The sequence below is a fragment of the Geotrypetes seraphini genome, chromosome 3 (genome assembly GCF_902459505.1).
Source record: "Geotrypetes seraphini chromosome 3, aGeoSer1.1, whole genome shotgun sequence".
In the NCBI taxonomy this organism is placed as follows: Eukaryota; Metazoa; Chordata; class Amphibia; order Gymnophiona; family Dermophiidae; genus Geotrypetes; species Geotrypetes seraphini.
The window spans coordinates 40,514,109-40,541,388 of record NC_047086.1 but is presented as its reverse complement, the minus strand read 5'-3'; the positions used below and the strand labels follow the sequence as shown (position 1 = coordinate 40,541,388).

The 27,280-nt window shown below is 42.7% G+C and overlaps 1 protein-coding gene across 4 annotated transcripts in view; it reads left to right on the top strand.

Moving 5' to 3' along the window:
* DOP1A (DOP1 leucine zipper like protein A) overlaps window positions 1-27,280 on the top strand; it is a 284,642-nt gene that overhangs the window by 73,108 nt on the left and 184,254 nt on the right. For all 4 annotated transcript variants that reach the window (XM_033937929.1, XM_033937930.1, XM_033937928.1 and 1 more), the window contains 2 exons: window positions 9,679-9,788; window positions 21,991-22,099. In XM_033937929.1, the coding sequence (XP_033793820.1) occupies window positions 9,679-9,788; window positions 21,991-22,099 (219 nt within the window). The remainder of the gene's footprint in view (window positions 1-9,678; window positions 9,789-21,990; window positions 22,100-27,280) is intronic.

The following is a 27,280-nucleotide window of genomic DNA, read 5'->3' as shown; positions in this document are numbered from 1 at the left end:
CATATGACAAGCACAGAGAATCTCTGAGGGAGAGGACAGAATTGTAGAGCATACTAGTTGAATGGGCAATATTGTTTTATCTGCCATCATTTTCTGTGTTTATGCAGTGTATGATAAGGGAGAAAAGTTAGAAAATAAATTAATGTATGAAAATATGTTATTTGCATGTTTTAACTGTCACCATGGAATCCCATAATTTGTGACATTTTGCCAAGCATCTAAGATGTGTTGTGTCAGGGGTGCCCACACTTTTTGGGCTTGCGAGCTACTTTTAAAATGATCTACCAACAATAAAATTTTTAAAAAACATAGCACTGTACGCAAAGAAAATATTAATTATCATTTATATTCCGGGGTTTTTTCAGAGATCAATGCAGATGACTTTATGCAATGTTAGCTCAGTAACAAATAAACAAAAACAGACAAATATACCCCCTTCCTTTATACTAAACCACGATAGCGTTTTTTAGCGCAGGGAGCTGCGCTGAATGCCCCGCACTGCTCTCGACGCTTATAGGCTTTCTGCGCTAAAACCCGCTATTGTGGTTTAGTAAAAGGGGGCCATAGTGCAAAATATAGACAGCAGATATAAATTCTCAAAACGGACATATTTTGATCACTAAATTGAAAATAAAATCATTTTTCCTACCTTTGTTGTCTGGTGATTTCAAGAGTCTCTGGATGCACTTTCTTCTTCTGACTGTGCATCCAATATTTCTTCCCTTCTTTCAGCCTACTAAATGCTTCCTCTCCTCCAGACCTCATTCCCTCCCCCAACGTTTTCTTCCTCTCTCCCTACCCCGTCCCCTTTCTTTCTTTCTTCCTGCCCCCCTTCTTTCTGTCTCCCTGCCCCCCTTTCTTTCTTTCTTTCTCCCTGCCTCCTCCCATCTCTCTTTCTTTCTCCCTGCCCCCCCCAAGCCACTGCTGCTGAGTTCTGAGCTCCCTGATTCCCAACACCGTAAACACCCGGGCCCACCAGACCTTCCCCCTGGCGTCAATTCTGAAATCAGAGAGGATGTTCCGGGCCATCCGGGCAGCGATTGGCTGGCCCAGAACTTTGGTGGGGGAAGGCTGGTGGGCCCCAGTGCTTCTGTTGTCCTTACGGCGTCGGGAAGCAGGGAGAGCATGAAAGCAATGCGAGTCTACCATGGAGCCTGGGATGGGCTCCACAATCGATTTGCATTGCCATTGCGATCTACTGATTGATTGCGATAGACCTTTTGGGCACCCCTGTGTTGTGTGGTAGTCATGGTAAAATTTAATTTCTCTATTTGTGAGCATCAAATAATAATTGTACAGTATTGAAAATACATATTATTGTGTATAGAATAGCCTAGTTGTTACACCATTCCATTGATGTCATGATGTGGGGCAAGTCACTTAACTTTCTATTCTTATTCAATCTCACTTTATTCTGGGACCAGTGGGTTATTTCTGTCCACCCGCCAGGACTTTGTAAGAAGCCTCAAATTTCAGAGACTTAAACCGCTCCCCCTCATACTTCATCACTATCACTGGTTCTATAAACATCAGTCTTCCTACAAGCTAGGCTGTAGGAATTTGTCTTTTCTAATTGTGTTTTATTTTGTGTCATTTCAGTCTTTGTGTTTGAGGTTTTCACCCTCGTGCTGTGGAGGTTCCCTGTGGGGACAACTCCGACTGTGAGAGATTGTAGACTTTGGGAAAAGTCTATGTCTGGAGGATTCCCTACTTGTTGGTAAGCCCTCTTGGACAGCCTGCACATTAGATTGGGGCTCCCTTGGGAGCTGGTTCACTCCAGGTTCGTCCGCTAGTGGGTTGAGCACAGGCTGCATGGTTCTATGGAGATGCACCCGGGATCAGAGCCAGACTGCGTTCCTCCGCCAGGCATGCTGCGCAGTTTGTCTGAGGATGGCAGAGGTGACCAGCCATGGAAATCAGGCTGGTGTGGTAGTCAGAAGATTCAAAGTTCAGCTTTCCAGCAAGTTAAGGCAGAAGATCTCCTTCCGAGTTGTTCAGTTCTGTCTGCAGTGTTTTTCCCTGTCAGCACATGTCTCTGTGAGTACAAGCTAACAGCTTGAATCGGAGGGGTTGTTTTTTTTTGTTTTTTTTTTTGAGGGGGGTTAAAAGGGGTTTTTAGGTGGTCTCCCTGCATGCCTTACCTCTCTCCTAAAATCTCTGTTTTTGAGGGTTCTCTGTGGTTTCTCCTGGCTATTTTTAGTCAAAATAGGCCTTCAGTGGCCATCTTGGATTTTTCCAGATTTGATTTTAAAGTTATTTTTTATACTTGCCACCTTCATTTTTGAAAGAAAACCAGATAGGTGACCTCCGCAGGGAAGGATGTCATGGCTTCATGCCTCATTTGTGGTGGATGGCTGTCTGATGTGCAGCTGTATTCCACGTGTACTGCAGCCAGCGAGGAGTGAGAGACTTGCCCAGATTTGGTACCTTCAACCTCCATGGATGGTCTTTCTAGTGTCTTCTGTCCCAACTCCCGTGAAATTGGCGTCGGGGCACTGGGGATTGCACAGGTGATGCTACGGTGAAATGCAAGCAAGTCTTGGGGGTTAAACCTGATAAATGTTCCAAACAGTCCCCAACTGGAGCACAGGTGTTGGCTCCCACCATGGAGGATGTGTTTTCCCTGGATTTTATTAATTATGCTTTGTCAGACATAATTGGGGGGAAGAGGGGTGTTAGAAACAAAACAGTCTCTGCCTATATCCCTTCTGCCGGTCTCCGTGCTGGGCATAGGGACCCCTTGCCTCCCCTAGGGGGTGCTGGCAGGTATGCAGATAGTGCTCGCAGTTGCGCCAGATTAGCTTTCCATACCTCTTCTTTCACAAGAGGATGTGGCGGCAGATCTGGCAGTTCTCCAGGATCCGGATCACTGTGGTACCTCTGATTTGGGGGAGGATCCCATTGTGCACAGAGTTTTCAAGCATGCGCTTATTGTGGATTTGATCTCTAAATCTCTACAGGCATTAAAGCTGCAGTCTGAGCTGCCTGTAACTGCAAAATGTTCCCTCTTGAGTGACCGGAGGCAACAATCCACCTCTTTTCCTCATCATCCTGACCTCATTTGGATTCATATAGACATTGAAGAGACTCCTGAGGGTCCCTTGCGCTGTGCTCATGCCGTGGAGCGGCTTTATTCCCTGGCGGCTTTATTCTTTTAATAAACGTTTTGCTTCCCTGAAGGTGGATTCCTTGATGGCGCAAGTCACCAAGCGCACTTTTTTCCGCAGTGTGGATATTGTCCTTAAGCTTCTGTTTGATTTGGTGGCTGCTGGTGTTCAGGCGGTGGTGGCATCTTCTTCATGGCTCAGGCATGTCATTCCATGCTACACCATGATCCTGACAAACTGGTGCTTCATAACTTGGATTTTATAATCTTGGGAGTGGCTTATATGGCTGATGCCTTGAATGACATTTTGAAAGTCTTTGCTAAGCTTTCCACCTATTCTGTTTCAGCTCGCAGGATGCTCTGGATCTGGCAGTGGTCTGGTGATTTTTCTTCTTTACAGGACAGCTGCTGTTCGGCCAGGGTCTGGATGATCTTATGGCTAGCGTGCAGGATTGCAGGCCCAAGTCGATGCCTGTGAATAGATCCCGCCCTTCCAGGGGTTCGAGTCGTCCTAATTTTTGTTTCTTCAAGGGTTTTTGTCCGTACTCAGGCTTTTCCATGGGATAACGGTCTTCTTCATCTGCTAGACTGCGCTTCAGTGGGTCTCGATGTCAGTTGTCCATGGGGAGTCGTCTGGAGGTTTCTGGAAAAGAAACAGTTCTGACACCAGGTCAGTGTCTCCTCCCCTGCACATCGGGGGACGGTTATTGGCTTTTTGGGCGGCATGACAGGCCATTATCTCTGACCGCTGGGTCCTGGAGGTTCTCAGGGATGGCTACAAACTGGAGTTTCTCTGTCCTCTGACCAAATGTTTTCTGCATTCATTTGTAGGCCGCCCTTAGAAGGTGGTTCTGAGTACAGGCCACAAACTTCTGGATATTGCAGCCATAGAACCTGTACCAGAGTGAGACTTGGGCTCTGGGAGATACTCAATATACTTCATTGTTCCAAATGACGATTGGAGACTGATTCTGGACCTCGAGGCGGTCAATGCGTCACTGAAAGTGCCTCGCTTCCGCATGGAGATGGTGCACTTAGTGATATCATTGGTGACGCCAGGGGTGTTTCTAGCCTCCCTGGATTTGACGGAGGTGTATCTCCACATTCCCATTTTCCTGGACCACCAGAAGTATCTGTGGCTCCATGTCTAGTGGTAACATTTCCAGTTTGCAGCGATGCCCTTTGGATTGGCAATGGCTCCTGGGACCCTCACCAAAGTGATTGTGGCAGTGGCGGTCCATCTTCGCACACTGGGTGTCCTGGTTCATCAGAGTTATCTCATTGACCATGAGGTGTCAGGTAGTATTGTTGCTGCAGTACTTGGTCTGGGTGATCAACTTCAGGAAGAGTTACCTCAAGCAGATGCAGGATTTGGAACACTTGGGAGTTCGATTTCATACAGGACAGAACAAAGTGTTCCTGCCTGTGTCCCATCAGGAGAAGCTTCGACAGCTTGTCAGGGACCATCTGGCCACTCCGGTCCCGACGGTATAGCAATACCTCCAGGCACTGAGGATCATGGTGTACTTCCGGTTAAAAGCAGAGCTGCACTACAGCATGTTCTGTTCTGAAGAAAGCAGCAATATTATTTTCAGAGACAAGTGTTTTCATGTTTGTCATTCTCCAATATTCCCATGCTTTTTTTTTTCTGATTAAAGCCCCCCCCTTCCCTTCCTTCCTTCCTCGCTTGTGTGGAGCGCATGTGCAGACCATCTACACGCAAATAAGATGGTCTGCACATGCGTCTGGATCGCTCTGTAGCGATCCGTGTGGCCGGTTTAGGGCGTGCCTCCAATCGGCATAATTTGCATGAACACGTGTTGTGAATCGAGTGCCTGGCCACGGATCGAATCGAATCGGATTGGATCGCTCACCGAACAGATCCGTGAGGTTAGTAAATCTAGGTCTAAGTCTCTGAAATTTGAGGCTTCCTACAAAGTTCAGGTGGATGGACAGAAATAACCCACTGGTCCCAGAATAAAGTGTGTGTGTCTTTATAAGAAAAAAGATTAGCAATGGTAAGAACTTAATCTTTCATTGCTGCAGATGCAAACATAGGGGCCTATTTAGTAAAATATATTAGGTATTTGATGCAGGCGTTAACATGCATTAAAAACTGTACATACATAGTAAATAATATTAATATATGTTAAATCCCATATTAAACACCCAATATGGAGTTTGTTAATAGCAGGAAGGAGATAGCAAAGAATTGGAGAGCAGGGCACAGACCATGGATTCACCAAGGGTAGGTCATGCCAGTCAAATCTAATCAGCTTCTTTGACTGGGTAACAAGAAGACTGGACTCAGGAGAGTCCTTGGACGTCGTGTACCTGGACTTCAGCAAAGCGTTTGACAGCGTCCCACACCGCAGGCTGCTGAACAAGATGAAATCGATGGGATTAGGAGAGACTCTAACTGCATGGGTTAAAGATTGGCTTAGTGGCAGACTTCAGAGGGTGGTGGTTAACGGTACCCTCTCTAAAATGTCGGAGGTGACTAGCGGAGTGCCACAGGGTTCAGTCCTGGGCCCACTCCTCTTCAACATATTCATTGGGGATCTGACTCAAGGGCTTCAAGGCAAGGTAACCTTATTCGCTGATGACGCCAAACTATGCAATATAGTAAACGGCTATAATCTACAGGATGCTATGGAGCAAGACCTGCATACTTTAGAAAGTTGGTCCTTGATATGGCAGCTGGGCTTCAACGCCAAGAAATGTAAGGTCATGCATCTTGGTAACAGAAATCCTTGCAGAACTTACACCCTGAATGGAGAAACTTTAACCAGGACTACGGCAGAACGATACTTAGGAGTAATCATCAGTGCTGACATGAAAGCAGCCACTCAAGTGGAGAAGGCTTCATCTAAAGCACGGCAGATGATAGGTTGTATCAAGAGACGCTTCGTCAACAGGAAACCTGAAGTCATGATGCCATTCTACAGAGCCATGGTGAGACCTCATCTGGAATACTGTGTGCAATTCTGGAGGCCACATTACCGTAAGGATGTGCTCAGAATTGAATCGGTTCAGCGGATGGCCACCAGGATGGTCTCGGGGCTAAAGGGTCTCCCGTACGAAGAAAGACTGAGCAATTTGCAGCTCTACACTCTCGAAGAGCGTAGGGAGAGGGGAGACATGATTGAGACATTTAAGTACATCACGGGACGGGTCGAGGTGGAAGATGATATCTTTCTTCTCAGGGGACCCTCGACCACAAGAGGACATCCGCTCAAACTCAGGGGAGGGAAGTTTCGTGGAGACGCCAGGAAGTACTTCTTCACGGAGAGAGTGATCGAGCATTGGAACAAGCTTCAAGTGCAGGTGGTCGAGGCACGCAGCATCCCAGACTTCAAGAACAAATGGGATACCTATGTGGGATCCCTACGAGGTCATGCCAAGGGATAGGGTCACTAGGACTTGAATGAGCGGGTCAGTAGAGTGACAGTATAATTACAATTATACTTTAGGGGGTCAGAAGACTTAAGAGGGTGGGTAAATAGTGTGGGCAGACTTGATGGGCTATAGCCCTTATCTGCCGTCATCTTTCTATGTTTCTATTTTTCTATATGTAAACAGCAAGGTAGTCTGTAGTTAGCATCACAGCTGCTGCTGCTTTTCATTTGTCAATCAGGTCTCTTTAATCAACAAATTACTGTGGAAATTTTTTGCCAAGAGCACATGTTAATGATAACCTCTTATCACAATTTAATAAATAGGCCTCTTAGACTGTAAGCCCTGAAAAATAGAATACTACTAACTTTAACTAACTACTAACTTTCACTCCATCAAAAATTACAAAGACTAGGGGGACACTCGATGAAGTTACAAGGAAATACTCTTAAAACCAATAGGAGGAACTTTTTTTTCACTCAGAGAATAATTAAGCTTTGGAACGCTTTCCCAGAGAATGTGGTAAGAGCGGATAGCGTAGCTGGTTTTAAGAAGGGTTTGGACAAGTTCCTGGAGGAAAAGTCCATAGTCTGTTATTGAGAAAGACATGGAGGAAGCCACTGCTTGCGCTGTATTGGTAGCATGGAATATTGCTACACCTTGGGTTTTGGCCAGGTACTAGTGACCTAGATTGGCCACCGTGAGAACAGGCTTGATGGGCCATTGGTCTGAACCAGTAAGGCTATTCTTATGTTCTTATGATTATAATTCACTTTGAACTCGTATTTGAAAAGATGAGAAATTAAGGCCCCCTTTTATCAAGCCGCATTAGGGTTTTTTATTGCAGGCCACTGCAGTTAAAGCTTTGATGTTCATATGAGCATTGGAGCTTTTACCACAGTGGCCGACGATGATAAAAAAAATCATAACACAGCTTGATAAAAGGAGATCCTAAATGTTTAAAGCCAAATTGACATCCGGTGGTTACATCATTCCCATCCTGTGGGACCTTTAAACTGCATATGGAGGTTATCATTTCTCCATATCACTCACGGTATGAAAGGAGGAGGTTTCAATTTAGTTTATTTGATAGACTGTTCTTTATCATATAACATTAAAGGCAAAACAATTCTCATAGCATTTCCCACTGCATTACACTTTTTTAAAATTATTGTTGAAGTGTTCTTAATAAATGCAAATAAGATATCATAAAATGGTATATTTAGTGGCTTGGACCTTCTGGTACCTTCCCCCACTTGAGAACATCTTTGGAAAATGCCCTATATAAGATACATGGTCAAGTCACATTATTATGACCACCTGCTAATATCCAGAATAACTGCCTCTGGCAGCACAGATAGCACCAGATGCCATAGGAGTGATTCAATAAGATGCTGGATAGTTTCTAGAGATATCTGAGCCATGCAGACTGCACCCGTCCGACAGTTGCTGATGGGTGCATGGTGGTGGGTCCAGTCGTCGAACATGTCATTGAAGGTGGTCACAAATGTACTCAATTGGATTAAGGTCTGGGGAATTTGGAGGCCAGGGAAATAGCTGAAAGTCTTGGTCATGCTCTGCGAACCACTCGTGAACAATTCTGGTGGTATGACTTGTCGCATTGACCTGTTAAAAAATCTCTTCGGCCTTAGGGAAGACAGTCAACATGTATGGGTGTACTTGATTGACAAGGATTTAGCAGTTGAGAGTGCCTTTCAGAGATATCAAGGGACCCAGACCATACCAAGAAAACATTCCCCAGACCATAATGCTGCCACCAACAGCTTGTGTACATCCAACAGTGGTTGCTGGGTGTTTGTTCTCAGTGGTTTCACGCCTGACATGCCAATGTCCATCCATTCGATGGAGCTCAAAAGGTGACTTATTGGAAAGGCAACCCTCTGCCAGTTCAATATCGATACTTTTGTGCAAATTGCAGTGTTTCGTTTTATGTATTGAACCCTCATGAGCATAGGTGCAGCCACCAGCCGTCTGCTTCGGAGCCTCAGTCACAACAGGGTTTACCGCACAGTCATTTTGGACACACATGTGGAAGCCCTCTGGATGGTGAGTTGCTCCATGGTAGCATGTTGATTGGCCTGTTCAACCTGTGCAGCCGACATTCACCACTTGCATCGATGGCTTGTGCTGCCCCACAATTACCACGTCAGGTCGTCAGAAAGGTTCCATTCGTCCACTCACAATACACTTTAACCTCAACAGCCTGTGAACAGTTCAGAAACTCCACTCTTTCCAAAATGCTGACATCCTTGGCCTTTTGCAATGTCTGATAGTGCTTTTCCCCCCATTAACAGCCACGGTTGCTATATTGGCAACTTGCAGATATATCCATGAAGTCTGCGTGTGACATGTGCATGCTCATTGGCTGTGTGTCTTTGAAGTCAGAGGTAGGCGGTGGTCATAATAATGTGACTCGACCATGTAAATAGTCTATATTTACATGGTCCTTCTATATTGCTAAGAAGAAGTTTCTTCTCAGAATTTATGTTGGGGCTGCCATCAGCCTTTATTTGTGGAACTTTCTAGCTTGTGTGGGTGTGGGGTTGGTTTTTTTTGTCTTGTTCTCCTTACTTCTAATCCTTAACCCTTCAGTTCAGCCATAGGCCACAGACCTGTAGTTCTAGCACCTAGCACTAAGTGTATCTGATTATTATTCAGTATATAGTATACCACTTTGGATGAATCTCTTCATGAAAAAGATGGCTAATAAATCCCAATAAATAAAATAAATCTTGAGTCTAGCAATCAGATGGTGCTATTGCACAATACTACTGCAAGGAGGTTGTGAATACTGTCTTCACAGCATTTTTATTTCTTTATTTATTTTTGGTTGCTTTGGCTAGTTCCAAGATTGTAAATTGACCTGCTGCTAAGCTGTCTATTGAGAACAGATGAAATAATACTTTTTTGAGAGCATGTCCTGAATGAGAGTCAGCAACTTTCCATAAAGTAGAATTGCACCTTACATGACGAGTCTTACTAGAATTAGCCTCTTATTAAACTACTGAATCATCTCTTTCTTGCTGACATTGCATGGACTATGGGGCTATTTTGGTAAGTTATCGGTTTGCCTTGACTTTTTGTTTATGAATGTTTAATAAGGAATAAATGACCATGCTGAGAAATAATTTTCTTTCTCTTCTGGTTCCCTGAAGGTTTTGATAACAATGGTGTTCTAATAGGACCCAGGAGCACGAGGCACAGTAATCCGGAGGAGCATGCCACTTACTATTTTAATACCTTCTCCAAGGAAATGTTAGTCCAGGTACATGTAATCGTGGTAAATCACAACAATTTGTTACCTGCCTTTCAGAGAGAAACTCACTGAAGGTGATGTATAGTTTGTTAGAATTAGAAAATCAAGGAGCTTATTTTTGAAAGAGAAAAATGTTCAAAAAGTGGCACAAAGCAGCAGATGGATGTTTTTGTTGGCAAACCGTCCAGATCACTATTTTGAAACCCGTTTTTTAGTTGGGTTTATTTACAGATCATATGCAGCGGGCCTGAATCTCAAGGGGCATGTTGGGAGTGTATTTTGGGTGGGACTAGGGTGGGCTTATGCAATAATGGAACATCGCTGAAAACATTTGAGACTAGACCTGTTTCAGTAAGAATAAGACCAAAAAGATGCCCAAATTGACCGGATGACCACTGGAGGGATTAAGATATGAACCCCCCCTTATTCTTGATCCCTTCCTCCCCCCCCCAAAAAAAAAAGTGAAAGAAACATTCTCTGAGGACAAGCAAGCAACAGTACAAACACTGCCAAGTGCACTCATTTTAAATCTTTAGGAAGTGCCCATACCACTACCCTATGTCGGCTCTCCGGACTATCGGTTCTTAGTTTTCCATGGAGCCGAGAAGCAGTGTCTTCAGTATCTCCTCAGCGTGTCAAACGTAGAATTTTTTTTGTGCCTTCTCAAAGGAGAGTGTGACATATTGGTTAGAGCTATAGCCTCAGCACCCTAAGGTTATGAATTCAAACCCTGCCCTACTCCTTGTGGTCCTGGGCAAGTCATTTAATCCTGTTCAGGAGGAGAGTGTGGTGCAGTGGTTAAAGCTACAGCCTCAGCACCCTGAGGTGGTGGGTTCAAACCCTACATTGCTCCTTGTGACCCTGGGCAAATCACTTAAACCTCCACTGCCCCAGGTACATTAGATAGATTGTGAGCCCACTGGGACAGCTAAGGAAAATGCTTAAAGTACCTGTCTGTAAACTGCTTTGAGTGTAGTTGTATAACTACAAAAAAGCAGTATAAAAGTCCAAATCCCTTAAATTCTGAGTTACTTTGGGAGGATGGGCTAAAAAATGGAATAAATATTTTTTTTTTTTACTATTTTCTTCGTAATTCTTCACCTTTCTCATTTTTTAGCATTCCCCTTAAGTTTCATTGAATTTGGTCAACTTTTTGGGGGGGTGCCTTTGTGCCTCTTCTAATCTCTTTTTCAACGGTTTTCAGTATATTTTTCAAGTTCAACATTTTACTGAAATTTTAATTACACAATAACATTTTCTGAATATATCAGTAATAAAATAATTCATCAATAGAGGAGACATGTAAAAAAAACCCAAACAGAAAACCCCAACCCTATCCCACCCTTCTCACAGCACAAAAGCAAAACCTATATGTTCATTATGACCATTACTTATGCTTCTGTAGGCTCCCAAATACGTACAAAACGGTTGAGAAAAGGTAAATTCTGATGTATATTAGCCTCATACCTATAAGTTAAACACCACCAGAACTGAAAATTCAATAATTGAAAGTTTTTCCACGAGTGTGTAATTTCCTTTAATGTAAGAATAGATTGTAGAGTGAGTTCAGCATCAGAAAATGAATAACAACTTTCAAGCTTATTCAGTAAAACTCCATGGAAGATCAGAGGGGATTCCGTATTCAGTATATGTTGAATCTTTTGCCAAATATTTCCCCAAAAATCATGTACCTTTGGACAGCAGAGCAGCATATGATAAAGCATTCTTTCTGCACTTTTACAAGATCAGCACAACTTTGAAGCAGAAGGAGAAATTAAATGTGTTTTGACAGATGTCCATAGAGCACGATGAGCAATAAAGTACAAGGATTGTTTGGCCAAAGCAGATCTCAGTATACAGATTCTTTTATTCCAAAAGTGTTTCCATCACTAGCAGATGTTGTTAGTCCAAATTACAAATCCCAAGAACCATGCACTTTCTGTATTGTTGATGCAAAAAAATAGATTTTAATACTTTGTACCAGTTAGACACCTCATGCCCAGTTGAAGAGATTTGGGAACAATAAGTGAAAATAGATGGCATAATATTTTAGTCCAAAAACAGCTCAAATAATAGAACTCTTCGGACCTTGTTGCCAATAGTGTCCAAACTATAATCCAAATGAGAATTGGCTAATGCTCTTGTTCTCCTGGGGGAAATGTTTGAAATAAAAAGACTTTAAATAATGGACATCTGTATGAGCCCTTCAGATTGTACACGAGGAATTACTGGCTCAGGCAGTAACTCATTGGTGACCAACACCAGATCTAAGTCTAAATAAGAACTGCCTCATAAATCATGTTGTCCTATTTTGTGTATAATAAAAAAATGTGTACTTTAAATCACCTGCAAGCATTTACTCCAGGAGATAATAAAACTGAAAAAAATTATACTAGAAAAAATACTGAAACAAAAATGAATTATCTCCCCAAACATGATAAGATTAAAGGTCTAGAAGTCCTTAAAGTGCTGAAAATGCATCTTAAAAAAAACCTTTTAAAAGCCTAAAGTTTAAAGTGCGAGTGCAAACACTGGAAAAAATTCCATATTGAAACAGTACCGTAAACTATAACCTACTTCCATGTATTTCATAAAAATAGAAAACGGTTCATAACAAAATTGATGAATAGTGAAATAGAAAATTCTAGATTCAGTAAATCGATAAACAAATATAGTTCATACGAGTCAAAAATAGTTCATTCTGTTAAAAGTTCATATTCTTTATAGCCATTCATAGTGTTGTATGTAGAATTTCATCCAAAACTGCTTGCACATTTAGCTCAATCTTTGTTAGAAATTTATGTTGCCTGTAGAAATCAATATCACCATAGTGAGCCTTTAAAGAGTGTCTTAATTGTACCATTTAAATCATTGAAACGATAATTGATACAGATGACTCCCATTGAGACCATAAAACAGGTTTACTTTCAATTTTAACATTTGAATTATACCATTAAGACCAATATGTTGTATCTTATAGAATCATTCACCATATTAAATACTTTTTGTGTAGATCTAATAAGATTTTGTTTAATTGGTTTAGGAAAGTACATGGTAATCATGTACTTAAGTTAAGTAAGATATACCATATCATGTTCCAAAAGAAGCCATGAGGGAGCATCAGCAGCAGGTTTATCTAACAGCCGGTATATACCTTGTCTAAGTGTATAAGAGCAGTGATGGTAAAACATATTAGGAAAATTAACCACCCAATTCTTTTTTTTTTTCTTTTTTTTTAATTATAATGTTGAATACTTACAATATCCAATAATTCAAAAGGAAAAAAAAGGAAATCTCTCAAACAATACATAATCATTCATACATACTTAATTCCTTTTCAAGCCCACATTATGGGGAAACTTGTTACAATTTCTAAACAAAACAAATTTTCAAGAAAAGATAAAGGACAATAGTTCTCAGTTCATCTCAACGAACCTTGAACCATTCCTTACTTAATTGGGATACTAGTTTTTGTTTTTTTCTCCTCTATTTTCTCAACTAATGAAACAAATCATTTTTGTTCTCTCATAACTAAAAATTGTTGTAATTGAATGGGGTCCCAAAAAACATACTCAATATCCTGCAGCTTTACCAAACATTTACAAGGAAATTTCAGGTAGAAAGATGCCTCTAGAGCCAAAACTCTAACCTTTAACTTCAGAAACTCTTTCCATCCAATTCTATTGTTTGAAAAAGTTTAGTATGAGCAATTCTATGTGATTTACCATTCCAGAGAAAATTAAAAAGTAATTTATGTATCTTTTTATAAAAGGAAGCTTGAAACGGACAAGATTACATACTCAACATATACAATATAACAGGGATTATAGACACTTTAATAGTTTCAAGCCTACCCCACCATGACAACCATATAGGTTTCCATTTCTAATAAAATTCTTTGACTTTCTCTAAAATATGTTGTTGATTCTTTGTACATGTTTTTTGAAAAGAGGATGCAGTTTGCAATCCAAGATATTTTCTTCCCAGATGTTGCCATTTAAAAGAATAATTTGTATAAATACCCCTTGTGGTATATTTATTAAAAGGTAACACCTCATATTTTGACTGAAAATGAACTGAATTGATCTATAAGATTAAGAAGATTAGGCAGGTGATGTCAGTTTTAGTTAGGTGCAATAAGATATCGCCAGCATATGCTGAGAATTTATAAATTCTATTCACACATTCCATGAATATCATTAGATTGTTTTATGGCTATCAATAAAGATTCCAATGCAAGGTCGAATATCATAGGAGATAATGGGCAGCCTTGCCTAGTTCCAGGATATGGAAAAATTGTCACGCATATTATTGACATATAATCTAACCAAAGGACATTTACCGTATTTTTCGCTTGAGCATGGACCATGAGACACCAGCGCACTCATAAAGCTGCAGCTGCCAATTAAGCTGCTAGCTTTCACTCAAGGTGTGAAAAATAACAAAAACATGGAAATGACGCATAACGCAAGATTCACCAAAATATTTAATTTTATTATTTTTATTTTTTCTATCATGGACATCAAAAGGCTAGTTGCGTTAGCGAGAGGTCGTTATAGTTGCCAAAATGCTCAACTCGATACTTCGAAGCTCCCCAATATATACCTTCAGTTCAGTTTGACATCATTGGCTTGTCAGCCAATCAAAAACAGGTGGTCTTGAAAGTTAGACAATGAAAATTCCTCTACATGTTTAAAAGTTTCAGAAATCATATTTGTTTATTTACATTTATTTCTGAATAAACATTAACATTTTATAACATATCCAATATTCCTTTTATCTTTTTTCACAAAATGTATATTAAGAGAATCTGCATTTGTTAAAAGGGTGCTGAAATATTCTCAGCCTTAGAGAAAAAGGAGAAGGAGGGGCTGCTTCCCCCTCTCCCTAAGCTGACAGCTTCAAATTACACTGGCAGACAGATTCAGAAGCCTTCCTATGCTAGAGACTATATAGGTCTCTGACTCTAATTATTTCCAGATGTTGTGTTCAGGCTGCCTTTAAATTTCTTTAGGTCGCAAATATATATAATATGTTTTTTCAAAACCAATTATTTTGTTCAATACACATCCATACACACAATCACTCATTCAGGGGCCCCAAACATTCATAGCTCCACACATTATATGTCATTCATATTTAATACATGTTATATCTCAGTTTGGGATACGTAATCTAATATGCTCTTCTTAACCAGCCTAAGGCACATCTGGTATCAATTAGAACCACGATGCTAGAAGCGGGAAACCTGAACAAAGAAAAGCAGAGAGAACAAAGAAGACAGAAAGACAGAACCCAAAATGGAGTTCTTAATACAAGATAGAGTTCTTAATCCCTCTAGAAGTATGTTACCCATTACCTGATTTCCTCTATGATTCCTGCCCACCTAACACCTTACACAAATAGTGAATTCCCCTTTTCCTATGCTTTATATCGATTTCCTGGTCTTTTGTTTATCATCCTGACTTTTTCAAAGTTTTAAATGTGTTTGCATGTATATGACCCTCAGATCAGGACTAGGAAGGTCTCTGTCACGCCCTGCTAACGCTTCTGCGTAGTATGCGCCAGCTCAGGCTTCTTCACGCTCCATAAGACGCACCCTAGATTTAGAGGAGGAAAAATCAAGAAAAAAATATTCTGAACCAAATTGTGCCTCTGAACCCAGCCCCCTAGAAAAATAGACAAATATACTGCAGCAGACAGATTTTGATCACTAAATTGAAATCCTACCTTTGTTGTCTGGTGATTTCTGGTTGTAATAGACAGTTCTTTCTTTCTTTCTTATTTCCTCAGGTCCAACAATTGTCTCTTTCTATTCCCTCCCTCCAGCCATCCTGTATTCCGAGTTCTTGCTCCATCACTACCTTCCAGCTTTTGTCCTTCCTCCCTCCCTCCCTGACGCACCAAAGTCTGCCTGCCTTCTTCCCTGCCACGCCGACTCCTCCTTGGTCCGCTGCTCATCCACTGCTGCTGCAACTCCATGAAGGGAAGGGCCGGCGGCGTGCAATCGGGGGAAGGCTTGTGGGCCCAATTGCATGCCACCGGCCCTTCTGTTCCTTTCCTGTGGCAGTGAGTGGTAAGAGAATGACGAGCAGCACCAGCAGGGGAGGGGGCTTGACAAACAGCAGTAGAATGTCGGGGGGGGGGGCCATGAGCAGCAGCAGAATGCTGGGTGGGGGTAGAGGTGTATTTCCTCCATAAGATGCACCTCCTTTTCCACCTTTTTGGGGGCGGAAAAATGCATCTTATGGAGTGAAAAATACAGTATATATGGCTTTTATCAAACTACAAAATTTATTACCAAAACTAAAAAGATCTAGAACTTAAACATATAATCCCATTCGACCCTATCGAATGGTATTTCAGCATTTAATGAAATTGCAAGCACAGGATCTATGATTTTTTTTTTTTTTTTTTTTTTTTTTTAGCATTTTGCTTCATCTGTAGACATAACATAACATTATTAGCTTAGTGTCTTCTAGCAGTGAAACCAGTTTGATCTTGATTAACTAATTTACTAATATATTTTGATGAATGATTAGCTATTAATTTAGCAAAGATCTTACCATCAGTATTAATCAATGATGGTAGTCTATAGTTTGCAACATCAGTGGTATCATGCTCTGCAGTTTTTCCTGATACATATTCAGAGGATATAAAAATTTAAGCAACAGAGGCACAAGTAAATCTTTAAATGCAGTGTAAAATTCCAGAGTAAGACCCATCCATATCAGGTGTTTACCTCTTTGAAGAGTAGATATATTAAATAAAACTTCTTCAATTGTAATATTCTTTTCCAATTCCTCCCTTTCCTTAGATAATAACCGAGGAAGGGGCAATTTAAACAAAAAATTAGCACTGCTACAGTTTTTGGTATACTTTTCATGCAAGCTGTTTTTCCCTCCATGTCAAAGGGGGTACACTCAGCTTCAAGAAATGTACTCTATGTAATCGGACCATTTCAGGCTCTGACTCTCACAACCGGTGTGTTCAATGTCTAGGTCCTGACTATAAGGACATTCATTGTGAACTCTGATTGCATATGCAAAAGAGGTCACTGAAAGCCAGACAGATCCAGTGTACTAAATGTTTTGGTGTTAGCAGATTCACGAATGGTCTCTCTCAGCATGATGGTCTTGTATTTAATTTTTTCTCAATGGGTAACACTGGACTTAGATCTCTTTGCTTCCCCTCAGAATAACAAACTTCCACAGTTCTGTTGCAGATTCTTTACCCTCCAATTGCATTGTGTTGGACACTTTTCTACTTCATTGGGAGAACAAGTTTGTCTATGCTTTTTCCTCTGATCCCTCTCATAGAGAAAACTCTACTCAGACTTCACTAGGATTGGGGCACCATGAACCTAATAGCACCTTTCTGGGCAGGTCTGGTTTCCACTTTTCCTAGAGCTGTCATCCAAGAAGCTGTGGAAATTGCAAGAGTTTCCAACATTACTCACTTAGAACGCAGGGTTCCTCCTTTATCCCATCCCCTGCTTGTTAGCACTAACAATATAGGTTCTTTCTCTGAACAGATAAATTTATTTCAACTGCAGTATCTGCTATAGTAACATAGTAAATGATGGCAGATAAAGATCCCGAATGGTCCATCCAGTCTGCCCAACCTGATTCAACCTAAACCCTTCAATTTTTTTCTCCTTAGCTATTTCTGGGCAAGAATCCAAAGCTTAACCCTATACTGTGCTTGGGTTCCATCTGCCGAAATCTCTGTTAAGACTTACTCCAGCCCATCTACACCCTCCCAGCCATTGAAGCCCTCCCCAGCCCATCCTCCACCAAATGGCCATATACAGACACAGACTGTGCAAGTCTGCCCAGTACTGGCCTTAGTTTAATATTTAATGTTATTTTCTGATTCTAAATCCTCTGTGTTCATCCCACGCTTCTTTGAACTCAGTCACAGTTTTACTCTCCACCACCTCTCTCGGGAGTGCATTCCAGGCATCCACTACCCTCTCCGTAAAGTAGAATTTCCTAACATTGCACCTGAATCTACCACCCCTCAACCTCAAATTATGTCCTGGTTTTACCATTTTCCTTTCTCTGGAAAAGATATTTTCCTTTCTCTGGAAAAGATATTTTCATTTCTCTTAGAAGTGTCAAGAAAGCCTTCCACTCAGCGCTGGTTACTGCTTTAAGTGGCATGGTTTTCTTCCTGGTGTGCATTGCATTCTCTGGAACCCATTGCATGTCCTCTTCCATTGATACTAGACTACCTTCTATATCTCTCCATTGCTGGTCTAAAAACCAACTCAGAGTTCATCTTAGTGTGTTCAATTCACATCTAGACATGTGAGTGAACTTCAAGCACTTTTTTTTTTTTTCCAAAAATGGTTCTAAAAGAAATATGCACTGAGCTCAGAAGTGTAGAACAAATGGCCATTTTCAAAACAGGACATTTTTCTGGTTTGAAAATTTGGATGGTATGGTTCAAGGTCTTGCATCCGCTCCTGTGAGTCTGTTGCAAGAGATACTGCTCACTGTTTTCAGTACCTCCTCCTTCTTCCTGCTCTCTGCTGCCCCCAGTCGGTTATTTCTTCCACAAGCAAGCCTGCATGAACAACTTTGAGCTGCTTGGTCTTCTTTTTTTTATGTATTTTTTGTGGTTTTTCGGGGTATTTTGTGTTCCTTTTCAGTTCCAGTGACTACCTAGCCTGCATGAGAAGAACAGCTGATAGGTGGATCCTGTAGGAACCGGCTCAGCCAGCCTGCTTGAACTGTGTAACTCAGGGGTTACCCCCGCTGTTTGCTCGCTCCTTGATTTGATCATGAATGCTAACGCAAGCTGTATGTGCACCAATTACTTTTCTTTGGAGCGTTTGGATTCTGGTCCCTGGGGTTGAGGCTTAGCTGTGGCTGTGGCTGTGGCTCAACTGGCAGCTGAAGAATCAGAAGAGGCAGCTTTCCGGGTGGCAGAGGTCCTCTCTTAATTCCAACTAACCTCAGAAGAGCTGTGGCAAGCTAGCGTCTGGTCTGTGAATAGGGCTGTCACAGCCCACAGAGCAATTTTTTTTTTTTTTTGGAGGGGGGTGGTCTGAAATTGTTGGTTTTTTTTTTTAGGTTATATTTTTTTATAGCCTTGTCCCCCCACCCCAGAAATCCTAAAATTGCTGGTTTTTGAGGTGGCCTGGTAGAGTTACAGCCATTTTTTTTCAGTTGAAAATTCTGGTGGTAGCCATCTTAGATTTTTCTAGTTTGAATTCTAAGTTCTCAGACGTCTTCAAAAAGCCTTGTTTTTTTATTTTAACCACCAGGGATGGAGTCCTCATGCTCCAATGTGAAGTTTGTGCCGGTTGGACACCTGAAGAGCGCCCTTGCGCTGGGTGTTTTGCCTTACAGACTGGGGAGATGGAAACCTCTGGTTCAGCCTCTGACCAACTTATTAATGCTGCCAAATGACTGTTGGGATGAATAGGGGACAATTTTATCCTCTTGGGGTCCCGTGATGTGGCGCTAGTGCCTAATAAAAGTTCTGATGGCAAAAGCAAAAAGAAAGCATTCTTAACCCTCCTCTTGAAGGGTGTTCTCGGTCTTCTATTCCCTTTATGACTTTGTGAACTTGCTTTAGCTAGCCTATGTTGGCGGTGCTGCAGCGTCTTCTTGGTCAGCTAGAGAGCACTTACGCTTTGTATATTTCAGGACTCCTGACGCAAGTGTACTAGCCGAAACACGGCCATGTCGAGTCTGTTCTACATTGTGTTTATTATATGCTTCATGTCCATCTGTGCCCATTGAACTTTTATAATTGATTACCAATAAAGTGGGATTGATGACCAGGCGCACTCTGCTCTTTTCTTCTGGACTTGTTCTCCTTTCAGAGGCGATTGTCTCCTTTTACTACCTTCTAGCGCTTGCTAAATTTAAGTAAAAGACTCCTTAAGTTTGTACCTTAGGCAGTAGAGGGTTAAGGGGTTTGCTCAGGACACAAGAAGCATTGGTTGGATTTGGACTCTGACTTCCCTGGTTCTCCACCTACTTCTCTATCTATTAGGCTACTTCTCCCATTGAGGGGATAAGCAGTCGGGTGGACAATGGGGAGCCCATAGACATCATTTACCTCGACTTTCAAAAGGCTTTTGACAAGGTGCCACATAAAAGGCTACTTAAGAAGCTGTGGAACCACGGGGTGGGAGGGGATGTGCACAGATGGATCAAGCACTGGCTGTCGGGTAGACAGCAGAGGGTTGGAGTAAAGGGTCAGTATTCTGACTGGCGGGGAGTCACGAGCGGTGTGCCACAGGGATCGGTGCTGGGGCCTTTACTCTTTAACATATTCATCAATGACCTGGAAAAGGAGGCAAAGTGTGAGGTTATAAAATTCGCAGACGATACCAAACTGTGCGGCAGAGTTAGGACCAGGGAGGAGTGTGAGGACCTACAAAGGGACCTAGACAAGCTGGAAGACTGGGCAAACAAATGGCAAATGCGCTTTAACGTGGACAAATGCAAGGTCATGCATATAGGGAAAAAGAACCCGTTGTTCAGTTACAAATTAGGGGGGGTATTGTTGGGAGACAGCAGACTCGAGAGAGACTTGGGTGTGCTGGTGGATGCATCACTGAAGCCATCTGCACAGTGCGCACAGCCTCGAAAAAAGCCAACAGGATGCTGGGCATCATAAAGAGGGGCATAACAACCAGGACGCGGGAAGTCATCATGCCATTGTATCGAGCGATGGTGCGTCCACATCTGGAATACTGCGTTCAGTATTGGTCGCCGCACCTCAAGAAGGACATGGCGGTACTTGAGAGAGTCCAAAGGAGAGCAACGAAAATGGTAAGAGGGCTGGAACACTGCTCATACGCTGAGAGGCTGGATAGGCTGGGGCTCTTCTCTCTGGAGAAAAGGAGGCTCAGGGGAGATATGATAGAGACCTTCAAGATCATGAGGGGCATAGAGAGGGTGGATAGGGACAGATTCTTCAGACTAAAGGGGACAGCAAATACGAGGGGGCATTCTGAGAAACTGAAGGGAGACAGGTTCAAAACAAATGCAAGGAAGTTTTTTTTCACCCAAAGGGTCGTGGACACTTGGAATGCGCTACCGGAGGAAGTGATCAGGCAGAGTACGGTACAAGGATTCAAACAGGGATTGGATGGATTCCTGAGGGATAAAGGGATCGTGGGATACTGAGGGAAAAGGAGATAGAGGGGTATAGATAGAGGATTACTGCGCAGGTCCTGGACCTGTTGGGCCGCCGCGTGAGCGGACTGCTGGGCACGATGGACCTCAGGTCTGACCCAGTGAAGGCATTGCTTATGTTCTTATGTTCTTATATAGAGCAGAAAAAACTATTTATATTGTCCGATTTGACATGGACAAGAGGACACGGGATGAAGCTGAGGGGAGACAAGTTCAGGACGAATATCAGGAAGTTCTGCTTCACGCAGAGAGTGGTGGACACCTGGAATGCTCTCCCCGATGAGGTTATTGCGGAATCGACCATCCTAGGATTTAAAAGCAAACTAGATGCACATCTCCTTATGAGGGGCATAGAAGGATATGGGCGACTACAAATTATGCCAGGTGTACACCTGGGAGGGCTTCTGCATGTGCGGATCCCCGGACTTGATGGACCGTAGGTCTGATCCGGAGATGGCACTTCTTATGTTCTTATATGGTATTCAGAGCTACCTTTTGATTTTGCTGCCATCCTTATGTATTTTTCACAGGGTTATCTAGTACAAGTTACATCATATATGGAAGGCTATACTGACAGGAAAACTAGTACATTCTCCTGTAGAGTAGAATACAGTGCAATAGCCCGGTGAGAAATTTGCATCAAGAGTAGAAACAATTTTCCTTTTTTTATGTTTTATACCAATTCTGTAAAAACAGTACTTGTATCATAATAAAATGACAAAACCTCATTATGAATTCTTTTTTGTAGCTACCATATTGAGTATAAAGCTTGAGTAATGGCATCAGGCCTTAACCATAAAAAGATATCAAATATTATATTTATTTGATATTCCATTCATCAACAAATACCAGAAGTTTGCAATAATAATAAAATGCATTTGTAGCTGCCAGAATTTTAAAAATTATTTCCTTCCTTCTATCTATGGGTTTTTTTTGTACAGGATCTGCAGGAGTCACATTTAAATGGTTTTTTTTTTTGGTTTTTTTTTTTAGTTACATAGAAAACCCTAGTAAAACTTAACCTTCCTTTTCTTTCTGTCCTTTAACAGGCCATGGTGGGAATCTTACAAAGTAAAGAGCCAGAAGAAGAGAGCACTTTGATGCAGGACCTCAAACCTTTTAGAATTCTTATCAGTTTGCTGGACAAACCTGAACTTGGTATGAATGTGCAGTCTTGTATCCTTTGCCTTGTGAGGAGGGAGGGTGGCGCCTTCATAATTTGGGTTCAGCTAGTTGGTGTGCAGTATAATGCTCTGGGAATACCTGTTTCAGGATGGCACCTTGCTGTGACAAATTGGACAGGATCTGCGCTTTAATTGTACTTTGTAAAAGGAGATTTGACTTGGTTCATTCCAAACCCACAATTGCACTATGAACTTCATGTTTTTAATTTCCAATTTAATAATGATGGGCCTGTTGAAATTTTCATTGTAAGCTAGGATGGATCTTTCTGGTGATAAACCAGCATTATTTATTTATTCATTTTTATAGCCCATCCTCCCCAGGAGCCCAGAACGGGTTACAATAAAATAAAATTAGGTACTTAGAACTTCCCTATCTGTCCCGAAGGCTCACAATCTAGTTAAAGTACCTGAGAAAACAGTTAATAAAATAGTAAAGATAGAACAAAATTCCAAAAATGGTGAGTGAAGGGTACAATTGAAATACTGTATTTTTCGCTCCATAAGACGCACCCCAGATTTAGAGAAGGAAAACAAGAAAAAACCTATTCTGAACCAAATTGTATACTAATATATACCCGACACCTTTAAATTCCATCCCAGCCCCCTGGCACCTTTAAATTCCATCTCAGCCCCCCCCCCCCCACAATCAGTCATCACTTTTACATACCCCAAGCATCTTTAAATTCCATCCCAGCCCCCCAGCACCTTTAAATTCCGACCCAGCCCCCCCCCAGCAATCACCACTTTTACATACCCCAGCACCTTTAAATTCTGTCCCAGCTCCCCCATCTATCAATTATCACTTTTACATACCCCAGCACCTTTAAATTCTGTCCCAGCTCCCCCATCTATCAATTATCACTTTTACATACCCCCCAGCACCTTTAAATTCTGTCCCAGCCCCCCCAATCAATCAGTCATCACTTTTACATACCCTCAGCACCTTTAAATTCTGTCCCAGCCCCCCAGCAGTACCTTTAAATTGTAGAAGTCAGACGGCTACCTGCTGCTTGTCGGGGCCTGCAGCACACTAATGCCTGGGCCCGTGACACTTCCTAATTGTGCCGGTCGCTGGTGCTTTGCAGGATGGCTGCCTGCTGTTTACGGGCATGTCGGGGATAGCGGCGCACAAGCGTGCTGCTGTGTGGGTGCACGCCACTTCTGAATGGCTGCTTCAGTTCTCGTGAGGAGCTAGTGAGAACTGAGGCAGCCAGTCAGACGTGGCGCACGCCCACGCAACAGGGCGCTTGTGTGTTGCTGGCTCCAACATGTGAGTAAACAGCAGGCAGCTGTCCAGTGAAGCACTAGCAACTGGCACAATTAGGCAGTATTGCGGGCCCAGGCATTAGCACGCTTGTGCGCTGCGGGCCCCGACAAGCAGCAGGCAGCTGTCCACCGACCTTCAAAATTTAAAAGGTACCACCGGGGTGTGGGGTGTGATGGTATATTAGTTTCATAAGACGCACTCTTATTTCCACCCACTTTTACTGGGCTAGGTCACCATGAGCCTTCCTTCATAACTACTCATGATTTTCCTAACAAATGTTTCTATAGTTCCAGTTCCATCCAGCGTCTGCTCCCCTCTCTCTCCTCCCCACGTCCATCTTCCCCTCACCTTAGTGGGTGCTTTTCAAAATCAAAGTTCTCTTTCTCAGAGGGCCATGACGCGGCACCTGTTCTCATAAGTTACACGTGACTGCCCCGAAGTTTCTCCTCTGATGGAATCAGGAATCAGCAATCTCCCCAGGTGGAAACAGGAAGTTGCGTCAGAGTATAAGCTTTGGGGCAGCCAAGTGCAACTTGTGAGAATGGCTGCCGTGTCATGGCCCCTCTGAGAGAGAGAACTTTGATTTTGAAAAGCACCATGAAGGTGAGGAGAAGGGAGGGGGATGACATGACAAGGGGAAGAGATGCCTGGACCATGGGGTCCCCTGGAGCTGTGGAGCCCAGGGCAGCTGTCCTGTTAGCCCTCTCAGGCAAGAGGTAGCATAGATCTTGAAATAGTTTGAAGGTAAATGGCTGGAGAGAAGTGGATGATAGCAGGGCAGAATGACCTAATGACCTTTTTGTTTTTGAAGAGTAGTTTGATCCTATTATGTTTGAAGGCAGAAGGATGAAATTGAAAGGGAAGAGACTCAGAAAAAAACCTGAGGAAATATTTCACGGAAAGAGTGATGAACTTATGGAAGGGCCTCCCAGTGGAGGCAGTGGGTATGAAAACATCTGAATTCAAGAAAGCTTGGGACAAGTACTTAGGATCTTCAAAAGAGAGGAAGGATGGTAGACGGCATGGATGTGCAGAATGGATACTTAGACCATATGGCCTTTATCTGTCTTCATTTTTCTTTCTTTTTTTTTTCAAAAAGTTTATTGAGAAAATGCAGAAAAAAATACAGAACCATCAGCAAGATAAACAACATCCCATACAAGTACCTCCCCTCCCCCCCTGCCAAAATTCATACTGGATTCTTCAGTACGAGCAAAGTAAAACCCCATTTCCACATCCCCTCCCCCCAACCCCCCCAGGTGTGTGTAAAGAACCAACTAGAAACCACCAAAGTAGCTGGGTGATACCACTAGGAGACCGCTGACCACTTAATATAAGGATCCCAAACCTTCAAAAACTGAGAAAGGCGATTATGAATGAGAGCTGTCAATTTAGACATATGAAAAATAAACGCTAATTTCCCCAATAAATGCAGGCGAGGAGGTGGGTGAACCTGCTTCCACTGTGCAGCCAACAAAATCTGCTAGCTGTAAACACATGAAAAGCCAAGGTCTGACAGGAACGCGGTAACGCCCCATGCGGCATATGCAATAAAGCACTGCCCAAAGATTTACGAATAGGTCTATGAAAAATTTCAGTAAGAATATCAAACACCATAGACCAATAAGGGACCACTTTAGGACAGTCCCACCAAATATGCAAAAACGTACCTCTTTGCCCATACTGCCACCAACATAAGTCAGAGGTGTGCGAGTAAATACAGTGCAAGCGAACTGGTATAAGGTACCACTGGTAGAGCATCTTGTATCCATTTTCCATCAAAGAGCTAGCAATTGAGGGGTGCAGCAAGCGTTAACATAAGAACATAAGCAATGCCTCCACTGGGTCAGACCTGAGGTCCATCGTACCCAGCAATCCGCTCACGCGGCGGCCCAACAGGTCCAGGACCTGTGCAGTAATCCTCTATCTATACCCCTGTATCCCTTTTTCCAGCAGGAAATTGTCCAGTCCTTTCTTGAACCCCAGTACTATACTCTGCCCTATTACGCCCTCTGGAAGTGCATTCCAGGTGTCCACCAAATGTTGGGTAAAGAAAAGTGGCCCACCATTGAGAAGCAAAGGTCCGCCCCAACAAAGTCTCCCAAACTTGGATATATTTAATAGGTGGGGCATTTAGGGAAGTTAGGGCCTTATAAAAGCGAGTAACACATCCCTGACCACAACTACCACACATGGCCCATTCCAACAAACTTTCCAGGATCAACAACTCGCCCAGGGCCCTACGCCGAAGAAAGTCGCAGACCTGGTGATAGCAAAAGAAATCCATGGCCCTCAGGTCATAGGTCTCCTGCAATTCCGAGTAAGACACAATCTGACCCTCCTCGAGAAAATCCCCCAAATCCGCAAGACCCTTAAGTGCCCAAGTTTTAAATCGTGGGTCCAGTCGACCAGGTGTAAACCCTTCAGCCACCCAAAGCGGTGTAGATAAAAAAATAGCACCTACCAGGAAGCAAACGAGCCCGAGTAGGGCCCAGATGGTAAAGATAAGAGAAAGCAAAGGGTTAGAGCCTCTCATAAAAGCCCGGGCCTCCGGTAATGACATCCAGGGAAGCCCAACACAAAGGTCATCAGCAATATGAGAGTGTTCAATCTTGACCCAACTTTTAGAGTGAGCTTTACACCAAGTCAAAAATGCCTTCAATTGGGCTGCTACATAATAGCGCTTCAAACAAGGAACACCCATCCCACCATGGTCCCGGAATTGATATAACACACTCCTTTGAACCTGCGGAGGCTTACTTTTCCAAATATACTGAAACAGTTTCCTAGAGAGCCTGCAGAAAAAGACATCCGAGCGTGGAATTGGCAAGGCTTGAAAAAGATATAAAAGTTTCGGTAATACCATCATCTTCACACTCTGGATGCGTCCAAACCAAGAAAGAGAAGAGGCCTCCCATTTATCAAGATCCGCCCACAGGGATTTGAGCAAAGGAGGGAAATTAAAATCATAGAGAGACTGAGGACTAGAAGTAATATTAATCCCTAGATATTTGATACATTTGACCGCCCATTTAAAAGGGAACTGGCGTTGTAACTAAACCCGATCACCCGGAGTCACTATCAAATTAAGAATCTCGGACTTATCCATATTTGTCTTAAAATCAGATACCTGGCCAAACCGTTCAAGTTCCTCCACTATCCCCAGGAGAGAGCTCACCGGGCGCGTGATAGTAAGCAACTGCAAAAAGCAGCAACTTAGTAGAGACCTCGCCATGGGTAAACCCCCTGATGTCCTGAAGGAGACGGATATGGTTGCCAAAAGGCTCCATCGCCAAGACGAAAAGAAGGGGTGACAGGGCACATCCCTGTCTAGTCCCCTGTCCCAGTTCAAAAGACTCCATATATCCACCATTGATCAACAAAGCAGTCAGCGGCATAGTATACAACAATTGCACCCACAAAAAAAATTGCCCTCCTATGCCCATAGTTGACAGAGTGCTCAGCAAGTATGGCCAATACACCCTATCGAAGGCCTTCTCAGCATCAATCCCCAGTAACAAAGCTGGGGGGCCTACCTGCTGTGCCGACCAAATTAAATGCAACAAGCGACGGATATTATCAAAAGACTGTCTCCCTGCTATAAATCCAGCTTGGTCATCACGAACGAAGCGCGGCATATGATGTTGCAACCGGCGAGCTAAAATCTTAGTAAAGAGCTTTATAGTCCGTGCCCAACAGCGAGATAGGCCTATACGAGCCACAACTAGCTGGATCCTTACCAGGCTTTAATATAAGAGTTGTGGCACGAATGTGGCAACTCGCCAGCCACCCCAAGGCCATTTAACATAGCAGTAAGAGGGTCCACCAAAAGATGTTTAAACCGCTTATAAAAGCGATTAGAAAACCCATCCAATCCGGGAGCTTTAC